This window comes from Dermacentor variabilis, chromosome 10, assembly GCF_050947875.1.
Source record: "Dermacentor variabilis isolate Ectoservices chromosome 10, ASM5094787v1, whole genome shotgun sequence".
NCBI lineage: Eukaryota > Metazoa > Arthropoda > Arachnida > Ixodida > Ixodidae > Dermacentor > Dermacentor variabilis.
The window spans coordinates 104,373,465-104,392,076 of record NC_134577.1 but is presented as its reverse complement, the minus strand read 5'-3'; the positions used below and the strand labels follow the sequence as shown (position 1 = coordinate 104,392,076).

Below are 18,612 nucleotides of genomic sequence, written 5' to 3'. Positions count from 1 at the left end.
CGGCAGCATCGCTACACAGCTACAACGAAATCACCGATGACTACAAACTCGGTAGACGGAAATATCTACAAGGGCCTAAAGAATTAGGCAAAAAACTGGAATGGGTATGGAGGGTACTTCACACGTTCACGTTTGCAAAGCCAACTTCTATGCACAGAATTTATCAAGAGATCTACGATCCTTTGCGGCGGCATTGCAGACCTCTTCTGCATAATTTGGCAATGCCCCAAGAAATAAGCATGTATTAAATATGAAGAACGAAAACGACTGGGAGACCACCATTGTTAGCTCAGACCCGAAGACACAATTGAATATCATCAAAGCTGCGCTGGATGCCGCCTCAACCCACGGGACCGAACTCACGTCCAGCGCATGAGCGAAAGGGTGTGACAAAGCCCTGCTAATCTTTCCCAATTTTGGAAATAATAGTTGCTCTTTCTCTCTCTCTCAAAAAATAAAATGTCCCTCTCGAAGTACTTTTGTAGACATTAAATCCCGGGATAAAAATTCGTGATTTTTAGGAAACCTAATGTGAACTGCATATGACCTATACAATCTGTACTCCAAACCTTATATGATATCATGGTAAACTCTATTACGTTTTTTTGACATTGGACATTATTTATTTCATCATAAATTTGTACATCAACATAACCAAACAACTGTTGGCCCCATAGCCAAGGCTAGTGTGGGCCCATGTGGTATACATGCGTTTGTGCTGCGGCGATCAGGACAGTGATGAACAAATGCGTAATGATTATACATAATTGTACACGATGAGAAACAAGAGGGAAAAAAGAAAACATACATCAGTGCAACAATAGAATAGTATTACTGAAAAAATATCACCACAAAGACAAAGCAACATTCTTAACTAATTTTTGAGAGATATTATCTTTTTATGGAAAATAAAAAGTTACTGGCACACTTCACTTCTATTGGTAAGGCGTTCCATATCTTTGTACCATGATACTGAATTAGTCTTTGACCGTATGTGTTTCGGGTAACTGGTAAATTAAAATTTATATTAGTGGCGTGTCTAGTATTTCGTGTAGGAATCACAAATATACCAAACGACAATGAGTGATTGCGACATATTATGTTATTCACTAAAATAGCAACTTTCATTTCGGACGATAGGTAAAGGGAAGTATTTTCAACCTGCAAAATAAATGACTGCTGGATTCGAATGGACTAGAAAACGTCATTATCCGCACCGTTCTCTTTTGTAAGCGCGAAATTGGATCCAAATATGTTTTAAATGTGGACGACCATGATTCGCAACAGTATGTCAGATGACAATGAAAGAGAGAAAAGTAGATTAATTTCAGTACCGAAATATCGAAGCATGCCCTCGCCTTTAAGAGCCCATAACACGCTGACGCTAGCTTCGAACATGCATTATCAAGGCCACGTTACATAAGATTGTTTGCGGTTGAGTGAGGTGGAAATACGACCGCTCTTATAGAAAAAGAAGGATCCTTACGTGATTTGAATGCGAATCCACGCTAACCAACCCGAAGTCAACTTGTTCTAATCTGTACCAACCTTGTTCCACGTTAATCGACCTGAATCCAGTTAAATCCATCTTCATACACTTTACACCACCTGAATTCACTTTGATTCACCTTAATTCACTCTACTTCATTTTAATTCACCTTATTCCACCTGAAATAAGCTTACTCTAACTTGTGATAACTTTAATTCGCTCTACATCACTGTGAGTCACGTTTGTGCAGCTTAACTTACTATATTACACATTAATTACGCACAATTACTACCAATGAACGTTGTTATGCCATTTTGATTTCATCCGTGCTACAACTGAGGCCACACAGGATGCTGATGACGTCGCCTCCTCCCCATTGGCTGCGCCGTCGAGTGCCCAAGGACGCACGCATAAGGGCGCACGTTTGCTCACAGATGGCTGCAACATGACGTGCGCAACGACGCGCGCACAAGGAACACGTTTACTAGGAACACCTGTACAGCGTGCTTGAAGCCAAACCTGTCTGTCCAACACGTGGTGCCACGTCAAAACGCGCGGTTGGTTTTAGTGTGCCCGCTCTGCAGTCAGAGCCACGGCATGGCAGCCGAGCAAGCACGCTCCGAATAAAAGCTACTGGCATAGCCACTGGGGAGTAGACATCTCAGCAAATCACGGTTACTGCTCCGTGATCACGACGCAAGGGGTCAGGTGCTGGACCAGCACTGAGCACTTCACGGAGCATTCGCTTGCCAAGGCTGGCTGAGTGGCGTAGTGCTCTCTCCTAACTTTTCTCCTTCTGCCTCCGTGGCTTTAGTCAACCAGAAGCGTGGACCTCCGGAGGCCCGGATTCGACTCTCGCTCCAATCTAAATTTAGAAAATTTTATGTTTAAAGAAGTTGACTTAGGTCGCTACAGGAACCTCCCTGAGAAATGTCACGTCAATCCGAGCATTTGTTGGCGTTTCTTCCCTCTTGCCCCATCAGCAATTTTTCGTACCATCGCTTGATCATGCCGGATTGTCGGCCTCTTGGGACATGTAATGCTTTCGCATTACTAACGTGAAGGTAAATGTGACACCAAGAAAAGATGACGACTCAAGCACTCATTCAAAACTAGTTTCCTCTAGAACCGGTACCGAGTAGATGCAACCGTGGAAGGAAGCATGAGAACAAACGGATAAATATGGAAAAGCAAACGTTGTATGAAACCGTAATATTCATAAGGCATTGAGAGCGTGCTGTCGGAGTTTGTTTGAAAGCACACGTTCCATCATTTATTGGTATTTATGCTTCATTAACACAGGCTGCACATCTAGTTGTGACAAGGAACGCCTAGATTCATACGTAATGACATAGACTGAAGCCAGACAAAGCATAGAATAAATCACAGGCTTTGTGCATCTAAAAACTTTCCATTTTAATTCAAGATAACTAATAATGATTTCGTGTGATTCCTCTGCTGTCATTGTGATTTTGTACTACTTTGGTAATTTACCTAGTTGACCGTGCTTCTGGGACAGCTGTTACTGCAGGTCCAGGAACGCCTTAAAACGATACTGAAGGCATCGGTTCTCCGTCGCCGGCAAAAGCGTCATTCCTATAATAAACATATATCCGCCTCGGCTCCGCACTGGCAGTGGAGGACACAGCAGTACTTGGGCGTGGACCGAATCATTCTTGCTGCTGCTGTTGTCTGACAAATCTGGGCCGGTATAACGTAAAACTAGTCCAATCTGTTTTTATTCCCAATCGGCCATTAGCCCTGCCTGATGGGTCAAAATGGCTCGGGCTCTGCCAGTATGGAAAGGCACCGCACCCCGAGCCATTTTGACCCATCAGGGAGGGCTAATGGCCGATTCGGAATAGAAACAGATTGCAATAGTTCTACGTTATACTGGCCCAGGTCCAGTATAACCCTGTTCGCTCTTGATAGAATGCGCATTAGCTTCATCATTAGGGTAACTCGGTAATAAAGGTTTCGACACTTCCTCTATTAATCATCCACGTAATCTAATAAGGGTTTTTCTTTTGAGTATAATTCTCTAGAAGTTCCGTGGTAGAAAAAGAAAGTGGTTCAGTTCCCATGTTTCTTTGACGAAGAACTCAGGCGTACTTCTGCGAACCAAATCGTGCTCCCTAGGAATATATAGCACACATAATCACTTAGTAATAGCATAGTTACATATAATCACTTAGTAATAGGACACAAATAGTAAGTACAACACTAGAGATATGTGTGTAGTCTGCCTAGAACTATACTTTGATTCGGTTTCACTATGGAAATGTTCAGCAACCGTTGCAAATTAACATACAGCCGAGAGGATTTTTTATCTGGACCAACTAAAACATAGGGGAGATGCCTCTGATGAAATCTCCATATTAGGCATGCCTTTTAAGTGCTCCATTCGCAAAATTCGGTTGAAGATGGTCTTCTCTAGCAGCTTTAGCGAATACGTGATTGAGTTTGTAATGTTTATCTATTAATAACTCGAAAAAACTAGAATGTGTGCGTGCAGATTCTTTGAGCGAAATAATAAAAAGAAGGACTTTTGAACGTATTTCTTACGGCTTTGACGTCTTGCCACCAGGCGAATCGAGGATCTTCCTCAAAAGGTGGTGCTTCAAATCCATTTGCTACAGCAAGTGCACAGAGAGCAAGTACAGTGAAGAAACCCATTCGGTCGTGCGCTCTGGGCCAGAGAACCAACGACCTCAGAATGCTCAGGAAAGAAGAGATACCGTGAGCACGAAGTCGAGCGGCAGCTTCGAAAAACAACCCCTAGAAGCCATTGTATACGTGAACAAAGAGAAAAGTGTGGGCAGTTCCAAGTGACATATGGCTTGCTCAAAAGCGCGTCCATTCTTAGAAAATGACGTAATAAGCCACCCTGAATAGGAAATAATAAAGATAACGACGATGCAACAGTTTCTAGTCGCAGCTTCAAGTAATGTGGTTGTCTAAAGCGAGCTGAATCTTTTCTGACGTTGCAGGCAATAAAATTGAATCGCGACGTTGGAGTGATGCAGAGTCAGAACAGGCTAGCCTGGACGCTGACGTCTCAGGCGTAAAAGTTTCAAGACTCGACACTTTCACTTCGATACTAATAAATAGCTCCAAACTGAATTGGCTGTGTTCGTCTGTCCTTTGTCACGCCGTCAACATCATGCCCGTGCTTCTGTCTTAGGTATCAGGTAAAAAACAGAAAATTTTGCCGAGCTCTACTTTAATATCGCCGTGCACTTCTGCTGTATCACCATTAGTCAAGAGAAAAGAAAATGTGATTGTACGGCGTCTTCGAATTGAGATAGCGCTGACACTTAAATTCGTATAAAGATGGGGTCAACGACCTCTTCGAGATGTCGGGGAACTGGTAGAAAGCCTATGTGCCCATTGTGTCATGGCCTGGTAACCTGGTAACATAGCGCCCCTAGCATGTCGTCGTCGTCTTCATCATCACCACAATCATCACCACAATCATCATCATCATCATCCTATTCATGTGCACTGCAGACGAAGGCCTCTCCCTGTGATCTCCGATTACCCCTGTCCTGTGCCAACCGATTCCAACTAGCACCCACAAATTTCTTAACTTCGTTGCACCATCTAGTCTACTGCCGACCTCTACTGCGCTTCCCTTCTCTTGGTACCCATTCTGCACCCTAATCGTCTAACGGTTATCTAATCTGTGCATTACATGACCTGCCCAGCGCCATTTCTTTCTTAATATCTATTAGAATATCGTAAATACCCAATTACTCTCTGATCCAAACCGCTTTCTTTCTGCCTCTTAAATCAATCCCTAGCATTCATCGTTCCATCGCACTTTGCGTGGTCCCTAAGTTAATCTGAAGCTTCTTTGTCAGCCTCCAAGTCTCTCAGCCATATGTAAGGACTGGTAAAATGCACTGATTGTATACTTTCTTTTGCAATGATAGTGGTAGGCTCCCAGTCAGGAGCTCTCGATGTCTGCCACATGCGATTCAACCCATTTTTATTTTGTGAATTTCCTTCTCATGGTCGGGGTTCCCTGTGATTAGTTGATCTAGGTAAACGTACTCCTCCACAGACTCTGGAGGCTGAATTGCGATTTGAACTTTTGTTCCCTTGCCAGGTTATATATCATTAACTTTGTGTTCTGTATATTCATCTTCAGCTCCACTCTTACACTCTCCCTGTTAATGTCCTCAATCATTTGTTGCAACTGCTCTGCATTGTTGCTGGATAGAACAATGTCATCGGCAAACCGAAGGTTGTTGAGATATTCGCCAGCGATCTTTACTCCTAAGCCTTCCCAGTTTAATAGCTTAAATACTTCTTCTAAGCACGCAGTGAATAGCATAGGAGAGATTGTGTCTTGTTGTCTGACTCCTTTCTTTATAGAAATGTGCCTACTTTTCTTGTGTAGAATTAAGGTGGCTGTGGAATCTCTGCACGTATTTTCCACGGTATTTGTGTAAGCGGTCTGTACTCCTTGATTACGCCTCTATGACTGCTGGTATCTCTACTGAATCAAATGCTTTTTCCTAATCTATAAAAGCCATATAGAGAGGCTTATTGTACTCTGCGGATTGCTTGATAACCTGCTTTATGACGTGGATGTGATCCATTGTAGAGTAACCTTTCCTGAAGCCAGCCTCCTCCCTTAGGTGGCTAAAGTCCATTGTTGTCCTTATTCTGTTGGAGAATATTTTGGGAAATATTTTATATAATATTAGGAGTAAGCTAATGGGCATTTATTCTTTTAGTTATTTAGCGTCGCCCTTTTTTTGTGGATTAGCATAATGTTTGCGTTCTTTCAGTTTTCTGATGACTACAGGTCGGTTGTCCGCTATGGCTAGCGTTCTTTTAAGCAGCGTTCGAAATTTATGGTGTCTGCATTTTGGACTGCTATAATTATTTAATAGGAAGAGACTGTCCTTCGTTTTCCGCATGGGAATACAAAATCGAAACTCAAGAACGCAGGAACCTCTGGCTAGACGCGCAACAGGAAGGCCTGACCCTGGTGACCAACCCATCGGTTCCCACGAGAATAGGTTCCAGCGTTTGCGCGGATACTACGCCAGATTTAACGTTCACAAAGAACATACGGGACACGAAGTGGACAAATACGCCACACGGCTTTGGAAGCGATCACAATATACTAGAAATAACAGTAAGGGCAGGACTGCGCCAGACAAAGGGTACACAACTTATAATTGTCGACTAGAACAAATTCAGGAAAATAAGGGAGGAGGCCGACGACACGACAGAAGGAATTGAGGAATGGACCGAAAAACTAAAGGGAGATGTGGCGGCAGCTACGCAAACGGTCCCGGCGAAGGCGCATTTAGATGGCTTAGACAATAAGCTTTTATACATGTGCGAAGCTAAGGCAGGGTTGCAACGGAAATGGAAAAAACAAAAACACAACCGGACGCTTCGTAGAAAGATAGTGAAATTGAACAGGGACATAATGCAACGACATTGACAGTCAGACAGGAATGGTAAAAACGTGGAAGACCCTTCGATATTTGTTAGACCCGGACGGGACCATGTCGACACATAAGCAAAATATAAATCGGCTAATACAAGCGTACCCAGGAATAGAGCAGGACTTCCTCAAGGAAATTGAGAAAAGATACATCTCACAAGCGACACCCGTCATACACCCTGACTACACAGGGCAGGTAAATGACGAATTAGCAAAATCAGCGAGTCAGAAGTCAGGGCAGCCCTGCAGAAACTCAGTACCAAGTCGGCACCCGGACTAGACAGGGTAACGAATAAAACGCTAAGGAACTTGGAAGATGAGGCTATAACAAAGTTAACAAAATATATTAACGAATGCTCGGAGGCAGGGAAGATTCCGCAGCAATGGAAGACGGCACAAATAATGTTAATACTTAAACCGGGCAAGCGACTGCAGATTGAGAATTTGAGACCCATATCTCTCACTTATTCCATGGGGAAACTCATGGAGCACGTGGTGTTAGCGAAGATAACTACCGACCTCGAGTATTGGGACGCGCTCCCACCCACGATAATACGATTCAAGAGAAATCTCTCAGCCCAGGATGCTCTGTTACAACTAAAACATCAGATCATAAAAGATTCGGGAAGATCGACAAAGGGAATTCTTCGGTTGGACCTCATAGGGGCCTACAATAACGTAACACATGCAACAATACTAGATAGAGTAGGAGAGCTAGGACTGGGAAAACCTACGTACGATAATGTACGCAATTTCCTAACGGGTAGAAAGGCAAAGATCACGATAGCGGACCTAGTTTCGGAGGAGATCGAGATAGGCAGCCCAGGTACGTCACAGGGCTCGGTCTTATCACCGATGCTATTGACACGTGTACTTATCCTCAGCGGGCGACCACGCTTCGCCGCCTAACAAATGTTATCGCACAGCGCGGGACATGCCTGCGTGTATCCGAAGTTTCTGGAAAGTTATCGATGCTTCTATCCGCTTTCTGTTGTCCCCAAACCTTGCGTTATCTGATTTCATCGCCTGACGCGAATGGTGTAGAACTTTGTGGAAGGCATGCGGGTCCGAACGATTAGTGTGGAACATTCGACGACTGCTCTATAAAAGCCGACGCGCTGGACCCGCTGATCAGATTTTCGACGATTGCCGACCGTGTTCGCCGCTATCGTTGTGCTATAAGTGTAGCCTGTTTTTGTGGGCACAGGTTCGCCCAATAAAAGCTAGTTTTGTATTCCACCGTATTGCTTCTTTCTTCACCGTCACTACCACGTGACATCTGGTGGACGTGCTTTTCGTTCATGTACCGGACGCCCCCGACAAGCTGTGATCCAAGCCCGGACCGCAAAGAGAACACCAACGTAGTCCCGGAGCATCGAGCAAGCCGCCGTCTTCAACAGCTGCCCCCGGAGCACGGACTTCTACCTGAGAAGACCAAGAAGATTGTGGCCAAGGCAACCCCATGGCAGCCCCAGCGTCCCCCATCGTGCTGCAGCAGCCCAGGGAACCTCCGACGTTCCGCGGATCAACATTCGAGGACCCGGAAACCTGGCTCGAGACGTATGAGAGGGTCGCTACGTTTAACAGTTGGGACAGCGACGACAAGCTGCGGCATGTCTATTTCGCACTGGAAGACGCCGCCAGGACCTGGATTGAGAATCGAGAAGCCACCTTAACGACGTGGGACCTATTCCGAAGCGGCTTCTTGCAAACGTTTACAAGCGTCGTACGAAAAGAGCGAGCCCAAGTACTGCTAGAAACCAGAGTGCAGCTGCCAAACGAGACGATCACGGCCTTCACGGAGGAGATGGCCCGTCTTTTCCGGCACGCCGACCCGGAAATGTCAGAGGAGAAAAAAGTCCGCTTCCTGATGCGGGGCGTCAAGCAAGAACTTTCTGCAGGACTTATTCGTAACCCGCCGAAGACCGTAGCTGAGTGTTCTGCAGAGGCATCGACGATCGAGAAAACTCTGGAGATGCGCACCCGGCAATATAACCGCTAGGGGCTCACGCCGCAGTACGCCATCCAAGAACTGGATTCCGGCGGCCTTCAGGAGACCATCAGGGCCATTGTGCGCGAAGAACTGCGCAAGGTCCTGCCTTCGTCGCAGCCCCAAGTGGCTTCGATCGCCGACATCGTGAAAGAAGAGGTGCACCGATCGCTTGGAGTTCCTGAGCTGCAACCACAATTACCGCAGCCCAAGCCAGAAGCGATGACATACGCCGCCGTCGCACGCCGTCAAGGTCCCCCTCCGCGACCACGCGAGGGCCCTGCAACGACGCAATTCCGTCGTCCGCCGCCGCCGCCGCCAGCAAGCCCACCCGTCGCCCAGCGCACCTACGCGAGGAAGACGGACATTTGGCGAGCCCCCGACCACCGCCCGCTCTGCTATCACTGCGGAGAAGCCGGTCATGTGTATCGCCGATGCCCATACCGGGAGATGGGGCTACGAGGTTTCGCCATCGACGCTCCGCGCCCGCAGCAAGGTGAACGCCCTCGCGATATCGCCGACTACCTCGCCGCTACTCAGTGGAGCTCTCGACGACCGTCGCGTTCGCCATCACCAGGCCGCTACCTCTCGCCGCAGCGCCGAACATACACTGGCCCAGCCCGGGGCCGGTCAGCGAGCCCATATCCGGCAAACTAAAAGCAGCAACCGATGGAGATGCAGTTGCTGTTCGTCGAACTGGCGAAGATCCTCCGCCGCCGACGAAGACGCCGAAAAGATTACCTCGACGACATAACAACGACAAGCCGCCGTCCCGACGAAGTCCGGAAGCAAAGAATACACCGACCAAAGGGAACTTGACGACGCGACGTTCCAGCTTCAGTTCAACACGACGCAGCCGTGATCCGACGCCAAGACTCAACTGCAACGCCAGACAAAGAACCACCGACCTCGACGTACTTCTCGACGGCCACGCAGTCACTGCCTTAGTCGACACAGGGGCCTATTACTCCCTAATGAAGGGACACATCGCCGCCCAGTTGAAGAAGGTTAAGACTACATGGGAGGGTCCCCAAATTCGGACCGCTAGAGGACACCTCATTACACCGACTGGAATCTACACGGCAAGAATAACCGTTCATGACTGCACTTACCCTGCCATCTTCGTTGTCCTCCAACAGTGTTCACGAGACATCATTCTCGGCATGGACTTCCTGAACCAACACGGCGCAATCATAGACGTTGAAGTCAAAATCGATAACGCTGTCGGAAGATCAAGCGATACCGCCGGAGAGCTTTCGTAGTCACCCCGCCTTGAGTGTTCTCGAAGATCAAATGAGCATCTCGCCTAGCTCGAGCATTGTTTGTTATTTCGGTCGGCACCGAAACACCCGCTGACGTAGAAGGCGTCATCGAAGGCTACCAACGTCTACTGTTAGACCGCCAAATTTGCGTCGCAAGAGGGATCGCTCGACTGCATGGAGGGAAAAGTGAAGTGTTGCTGACAAACTTCAGCCAGGAGTTCAAGCACATCAACAAGGGCACGACGATCGCGTAAATCGACGAAATTCTGGAAACCAGTAATGCGTTTGTCCTCTCGAATTCCGCCGCATCTACCCCGACGACGATGGTTCCCAAACCAGACTACGACAATAATCCAAGTCTCCCCGTGATTAAGCAACAGCAGCTCAGAAGTCTGCTCCGACGATACAAAGGCTGCTTTTCGACGTCATCGCGCATTCGACAAACGCCAGTCGCCAAGCATCGCATAAACAGCGAGGAGTGCGCTCGACCTCTCCGCCAGAGCCTTACCGAGTTTCCCCGCGAGAAAGCGAAGCTATAAGAGAACAAGTCGGCGAAATGCTGCGCGACGACATCATCCAGCCGTCGAAAAGCCCGTGGGCATCCCCTGTTATCCTGGTAAAGAAAAAGGACGGTACCCTACGTTTCTGCGTCGATTATCGTCGTCTGAACAAGATCACGAAGACGGACGTGTACCCCCTCCCACGAATAGACGACGCATTGGATCGGCTCTGCAACGCTAAATACTTCTCGTCGATGGACCTCAAGTCTGGCTATTGGCAAATAGAAGTCGACGAAAGAGATCGCGAAAAGACGGCCTTCATCACCCCAGACGGCCTCTACGAGTTCAAGGTTATGCCATTCGGGCTGTGCTCGGCGCCTGCAACGTTCCTGCGTGTCATAGACACGGTGTTAGCAGGATTGAAGTGGCAGAACTGTCTCGTTTATTTGGAGGACGTCGTCGTCTTCGCCGCGAATTTCGACGATCACCTCAGCCTGCTTGCAACAGTGCTAGAGGCCATCAAGTTGTCAGGGCTTACTCTTCAGCCGGAAAAATGCCGCTTCGCTCACGATGAGCTTCTGTTCCTAGGCCACGTAATCAGCAAATCTGGTGTCCGTCAAGAGCCGCAAAAGACAGCTGCCATCGCTCAGTTCCCGCAACCCATCAACAAGAAGGCAGTGCGTAGATTCCTTGGCATGTGTGCCTTCTACAGGCGCTTTGTCAAGGACTTGTCGCGCATCGCCGAGCCTTTGACACGTCTTACTAAATGTGATGTTGAGTTCAAGTGGGAAACGCCGCAGGCCGACGCATTTCAGCAAGTCAAACGACGCATGCAGTCGCCGCCGGTACTTGTGCACTTCGACGAGTTCGCCGATACAGAAATCCATACTGACGCCAGTAGCCTAGGCCTAGGCCTCGGTGCCGTTCTAGTCCAGAGAAGAAATGGAGTCGAACAGGTGATAGCTTACGCTAGCCGGTCGCTGTCAAAAGCAAAAGGCAACTATTCTACGACCGAAAAGGAATGCTTCGCCATCGTTTCGGCTACAGCTAAATTTCGCCCTTACCTTTATGGCAGGCCATTCAAAATCATCAGCGACCATCACGCGTTGTGTTGGCTAGCGAATATAAAGGATCCTTCAGGACGACTGGCGCCGTGAAGCCTCAGAATACCAGAATGCGACATCACTGTAACCTTCAAGTCCGGACGAAAACACTCCGATGTCGATTGCCTATCACGCACACCCATTGACCCGCCGCCGCAAGATGACGAGAATGACGACGCCTTCCTTGGAATGATAAGTGCGGAAGACTTCGCTGAACACCAACGGGCAGACACGGAGCTAAAAGGCCTCGTCGAATATTTGGAAGGGCACACCGACGTTGTCCCCAGGGCATTTAAGCGCGGATGATCTTCCTTCACGCTTCACAACAATCTACTAGTGAAGAAGAACTTCTCACCAGTCCGCGCCAATTACCTTCTTGTTGTCCCGTCAGGACTTCGGCCAGAGGTATTGCACGGCCTACATGACGGTCCGACCACTGGACACCTCGGATTTTCCAGGGCACTATCGAGGATACAAGAAAAGTATTATTGGCCGCGCCTGACCGCCGACGTCGCCCATTATGTCAGAACATGCCGAGACTGTCAGAAACGCAAGACACCGCCGACAAGACCAGCCATATTACTACAGCCAATCGAGCCACCTTGCCGACCATTCCAGCAGATCGTGATGGACTTGCTGGGACCCTTTCCGACGTCAATAACCGGAAATAAGTGGACCGTCGTGGCGACGGACTACCTCACCCGCTTCGCTGAAACAAAAGCACCGCCGAAAGCTAGCGCATCCGAAGTGGCGAAATTCTTTATCGAAAACATCCTGCTGCGACATGGCGCCCCAGAAGTCCTCATCACCGACAGAGGAACGGCCTTTACAGCGGAGCTCACCCAAGCCATTCTGAAATACAGTCACACAAGGCACAGGAGGACAACGGCCTACTGCCCGCAGACGAATGGTCTTACGGAGCGGCTCAATAAGACCCTCGCCGACATGCTAGCGATGTACGTCGACGTCGAACACAAGACCTGGGACTCCGTCCTGCCGTACGTAACATCCGCTTACAACACGGCGGTGCAAGAAACAACACAGATCACGCCGTTCAAGCTGGTCTACGGCAGGAACCCGACGACGACGCTCGACGCCATGCTGCCGCACGTCACTGACGAGGAGAACCTTGACGTCGCTATCTACCTCCAGTGCGCCGAAGAAGCCTGACAGCTCCCCTGCCTGCGGATCAAGAACCAACAGAGGACCGACAGCCGACACTACAACCTCCGACGACGCTTCGTCTAGTACCAGCCCGGCGACCGTGTTTGGGTATGGACCCCGATACGCTGACGAGGACTGAGTGAGAAACTACTGCGACGCTATTTCGGACCCTACAAGGTCATCCGACGTATTGGCGCACTGGACTATGAGGTCGTGCCAGACGGCATTTCGCATTCACATGGGCGCCGCGCACGATCTGAAGTGGTCACGTGGTGCGCCTTAAACCCTTTTATGGACGCTGATGAACTTCCTTATTCTGTTGTTTTCTTTGCTACGAGTGCTTCTTTTTTATTACTTTCGTTTGTTTGTAGCATCGGGTCAATGCTTTTTAAGAGGGGGGTAATGACACGTGTACTTATCTTGAGCGGGCGACCACGCTTCGCCGCCTAACAAATGTTATCGAAGAGCGCGGGACGCGCCTTCGTGTATCCGAAGTTTCTGGAAAGTTATCGATGCTTCTATCCGCTTTCTGTTGTCGCCGAACCTTACGTTATCTGATTTCATCGCCTGATGCGAATGGTGTAGAACTTTGTGGAAGGCACGCGAGTCCGAACGATTAGTCTGGAACATTCGACGACTGCTGTATCAAAGCGGACGCGCTGGACCCGCTGATCAGATTTTCGACGATCGCCGACCGTGTTCGCCGCTATCGTTGTGCTATAAGTGTAGCCTGTTTTTGTGGGTACAGGTTCGCCCAATGAAAGTTAGTTTTGTCTTTCACAGTATTTACTACTGTGGTCTTCAACGTCACCACCACTTGACACTATTCAATCTGGCGCTAATCGGGCTGCCAGCCAAGCTACAAGAAATGGAGGTACTCAAGCACACCGTATACGCTGACGATATCACCTGATGGGTGAGAAACGGAAGTGACGGGCAAATAGAACAAACGCTTCAAGCAGCGGTCGAAATAATCGAACAATATTTGGAGGCGACAAGGCTAACCTGCTCGGCAGAGAAATCGGAGCTGTTACTGTACAGACCGACTCGCAGAGGTCGCAAACCAGGCAACTAAAGGGAAGATCTCACCCAAGGAGACGAGATACAGTTAAAGACGGCCGATGGGAAACCCATACCCAAGGTCGACAGGATCAGGGTATTGGGGGTCCTCATAGAAGCCAAGGGCAACAACGGAGAAACCCTCAGAAACCTTGAAGGAAGTGTAGCGCAAACCATGAGGCTACTCAGGAGGATAGCAAACAAACATGGCGGGATGACAGAGGAAAACACGATCAGGTTAATACAGGCTCTTTCGTAATAAGTAGAATAGTATACGTAGCGCCGTACTTAAAATGGCAGGTCGCGGGAAAGATCAAACTAGAATGCCTCATGGGGAAATATGCAAACTAGCCATAGGGCTACCGTTCAGTACCAGCACGGACAAGTTGCTACAATTAGGCCTCATTGAAGCTCATTGAAGCGCAATGTGCGGCACAATATGAAAGCCTCTCTAAGGCTAGAGCAGGCAGACACATCCTAGAGAGACTAGACATTGGTTACCACACACAGCATGGTGTCAAGGTGGACATCCCGAGAGAGACGAAGGAAACAATGGTAATACCCCCAATACCAAAGAGCATGTACCCTGAACACAATAAGGAGAGATGAGAAAACAGAGCCAAGCAGGTACAAAAGAAATTCCGCAGAGACAAGGACGCAGTCTTTGTAGACGCGGGTCAATACAGTCGCCGACGAGGGTTCACGGCAGCCGTAATCAATAGCGAGAAACAGTGTAAGACATGCACAACAATACGCACCACAAGTAACGAGACAGCGGATGAAGTAGCCATAGCGCTCACAGTAGCTCAGAGTAACGCAACCGCAACCTTTGAGATCGAGCTTTTCGCCTCGTGAACCATCTGCCCGCCGCGTACTGGTCCTTTGAAGGCGGGGTACGCTTCATTTCTTACTCAAGATGGAGTATCAAGTGGCGGGGGAAGATATCTCCCCGGAAGAGGTTACCCAAGATCAAGGCTGGCAGTGTGCGGGAGCCAGAAGAGTTAGCGCCAAAACGCGCACGTCTGACACTATGCGCCATCGCCCTAGCCGGGAGCGCGCCGTGGCAAATCAGGCGAAGCTGCGCCAAAATCCCAAGTGATACGAGCGGGACGAATGCCCTCACTTCCTCGAGATGACATCAAGATTGTGATCAGGCCGGAGGTGGACTCAATATCTCCAAGATTGGCGTTGTTACGGTGGCTCACGCAATACTCACCGCCGCTGGCATCGGTCAGGAAGATCTATGCCAAGATACTCTGTGCCCAAATCTACAGCAAAATATTATGGTTGCCAGTACTCCCAAGCGCGAGAGTGCCAACCGCTACGTCCGGATGAGGCAGATGCTTATCTCGGGCAAGGTATATGAGCTCAGTGCCTACGAAACGGCCCCGCACTCCACGTGCAAGGGGGTGATCCGCAACATCCCTCTTCAAGACGGCCCTGACGTCATCGATGCCAAGATTGTCAACGCCAATAATCCACTCGCCTTAGCAGCGAAGAGAATAGCTCAAACCGGCACGGTCATCGTCGCGTTCGACGGGCATCGTGTACCGAACTTTGTCAGGTATGGACCGTTACTCATGCATCGACGTGTACTATATGCGTGTAATCATGCAAATCGACGTGTACTATACGTGCGGCCGCCTCGGTCATCGCGCCGACGTGTGTCCCAATCCAGGTGGCGCTATTTGCCGTGGCTGTGGTGTCCCTAGTGCCGATGAGCGGCATCAGTGTACCCCCAAGTATAAACTCTGTGGTGGCCAGCCTCTCACAGATAATAAGGACTGTGCTCAAAGGTTCAAGATTCCATACATCGTGAGTTGTCGCAGTGAGTGCGCCAAGATGGCCGGCGCCGCGTCACCGTCCCCTCAACCGCGCTTGAACACTGCGGAACTCGTCCAGGCTTCGTCCACTCCGGGTGCTCAGCGCAGAGGACGCTCACGTTCCAGGGGCCACTCGAGAGTCCGTTCCGTATCCAGGGGCCACTCCACCTCCAGGGCACGTTCCGGCTCCCGCCGTGGGTCCAAAGGACGGGCCTGCTCCCGGGGACGCTCCGGTTCTCGGCCTCGCTCCAGGTCCAGGCCGGGGCGCGACACGTCGACTTGGACCAGGTCCCGCTCCCGCACGCCCACCGCCCTTAGAAACAAGATCACGCTCTCCTGGGCCGACAAAATTCGAGGGGGACGTGACGGTCCACGCGATTCGCACCCCGCACATGAGCTCGAGGAATGCGACGAGTTAACGAGCAGTTGAGGAAAGAAAACGCGCAGGTTAAACAAGAAATGCGCAGGCTAGCTGCGGAGATGACGGAGATTAGGAAGCTTGCGCTTTCACCCTCCTCGCCGCAACCCACTTTGGCCCCGGTCGCCATGGATACGTCCGAGACATCCCACGCGGCTTGTGCGCTCAAGCGTCGAGCGGTAGAGAACAGAGAGGAAGACGAGACTATAAAATCTCTCTCAGAACTCAAGAATGCCTTCGCCAGCATGCAGGCTAGCTTCGCAAAGGTCCAGGAAGCTATAGCGCACCCAAAAATGGGCTTAGGTGCACTCAGTGAACGGATAAACAAATTAGAGGAGGTCGATGCCAGGAGAGAACCCAGCCCCGCTCTTTCGCAGGTCGCAGCACGACGTCATGTACTGGCACCACCGACGGAAGGCGCGATTCTGAGGGCCGTTCAAGCCTCCTCTCAGCCTAGCCATGGATAGTGCGGACGAGAACTTTAGTATCTGGCAATGGAACTGCGGAGGGTTTCCCAATAAGAAGCCGCTTCTGCAGCAATATTTAAGAACTCTCACGGTTAAGCCCCAAATTATCGCTATTGGGGAAGTTGCAACTAGTACTCCTCTCAAACTCTCAGGTTATCTGGTAGTATCCTCCCAATCAGGAGGTAGGGGAGTTGCTACCCTTGTCAACAAAAGCTACAATTGCCTCTCTCGCGATCTCGGCACCGTTAGTGATGGCATCGAGTACGTCATGGCTGAAATCCTCATGAACCCACCCAGAAAAGGCCTCAGAAGAAACAGCCTCTTTATCCTCAACGTATACTGCAGCCCCAGCTACTGCAGGGCGAGGGCGAACTCTCTCCTCAAGAGGGCCGTCAGCCTGGCCGGTGGGCACCCCCTGGTCGTCATAGGAGATTTCAACGCCTCACATAGGGTGTGGGGGTACACCCATGACACGCCCACATATCCAGCTTTAGTGAACACGTACCAACTAGCGCCCCAAGCGGCCCCCGCCCGAAGCTAGCGCGTTTTAATTGGAATGAGTGGGTTTTTCGCGAATAACAAAAGCTGCAGGTCGATTATAGAAAAAGGCAGGTGACAGACGTGTTCTAGAAGACAATCCACACGAGCCAAATGCAGTGATCACGCTATGGCACGTAAGAATTTTGTTCCCACAGCGGTTAAAGATTGAGCAATGGAAGCCTATGGAAACGACGAAGATTTGTATTTAATTTTCGAGGCAACAACGGTGCCTGTAATTAACCTACGACGTCTATCGTAATACCCAGTGCAGCGTATGTAGTCCGGAGACTCAGCTTTCGATTGATACCTATCTCGACTCTCCACACACGGCGTAACACTGCTCCCAAAAGAGTTTTTTTGTAACACGGTCGTGAAAATTCACGTCGTATCTATAAAAACATGAGCATAGCGCTGGGCGAAGCTTCTGAAGCCGTGGACGAGTGGTAGAATCGCGCGCACCTTTCGTCCCGCGTCGCCGTGGCCGCGGTTTGATTCCCGCTTCAGACTTTTTTAAAGCCGCGTAGGACCTAGTTTTGTAGTCTCTCACTAGATGGCAGAAACACAAAACCCAACATTTGCTTTTGGTTCTGGTTTGTCAGCGGCGCAGTTTTTTTCTAAAGCCGCATATGACTTAGTTTTATAGTCTCCCACCAGAGGACAGAAGCACAAAACTCATGATTTGCTTTCGGTTCTGGTTTTCCAGTGATTCTCTTGAAATATTATGTTCTCTATTTTCCTATTTTTCCTTTCTATTAAAACATAGCAGTGTTGTGTTCATTTGTTACGTCATCGCTTTTACGAAGATTTTATTAATTGGACATCATAACTAGAAGCTTGCGCATGGCTTTGTCTTATGGAAAAAAAAGTACTTTCGTGCTTTGTAGCGTGGAACCTGGGAGTACAAAATCGCTATTCTTATTGCGTTCTTCTAGAATGTCCGTAACGACAGTCGACTTTCGGCAGTCGTTAATGGCGCACACTCCGAGCGAATCAGGTACACCTGGGCCACAATGCCGCCCAAAGGCCAGTGCCATTCCTATGCAACATTCTTGCGGAACAAAGGGTCTGCTGAGTCGCTGCTCCGAACGTCAATTACTTCTAAATATTCATCCAAATAAGAAATGCACCATCTAGGAGAAGATCTGCAGCGTGTTGATTAATAGCTACTGTTAATGTGTTGCCTACAGCCAAGTGGTATGAATCCGTAGGTGTGGCCGTAAAAAAATACATTTGAATAAATGTCCTATGCTGTGCCTGCCCCTGTCGCTCTACAGAGAAGCTAGCTTGGCTAGCCGTAAGTATTTAGGGTCAACATATGGCGTCGCTC

General features: G+C 49.2%; 1 protein-coding gene across 1 annotated transcript in view; it reads right to left on the bottom strand.

Moving 5' to 3' along the window:
• LOC142560862 (uncharacterized) overlaps window positions 1-4,257 on the bottom strand; it is a 53,141-nt gene extending 48,884 nt beyond the window's left edge. Inside the window, exon 1 of the mRNA XM_075673269.1 lies at window positions 4,055-4,257. Coding sequence (XP_075529384.1) covers window positions 4,055-4,165 — 111 coding nt within the window. The 5' untranslated portion in view covers window positions 4,166-4,257. The remainder of the gene's footprint in view (window positions 1-4,054) is intronic.
• Window positions 4,258-18,612: the final 14,355 nt, after the last annotated feature.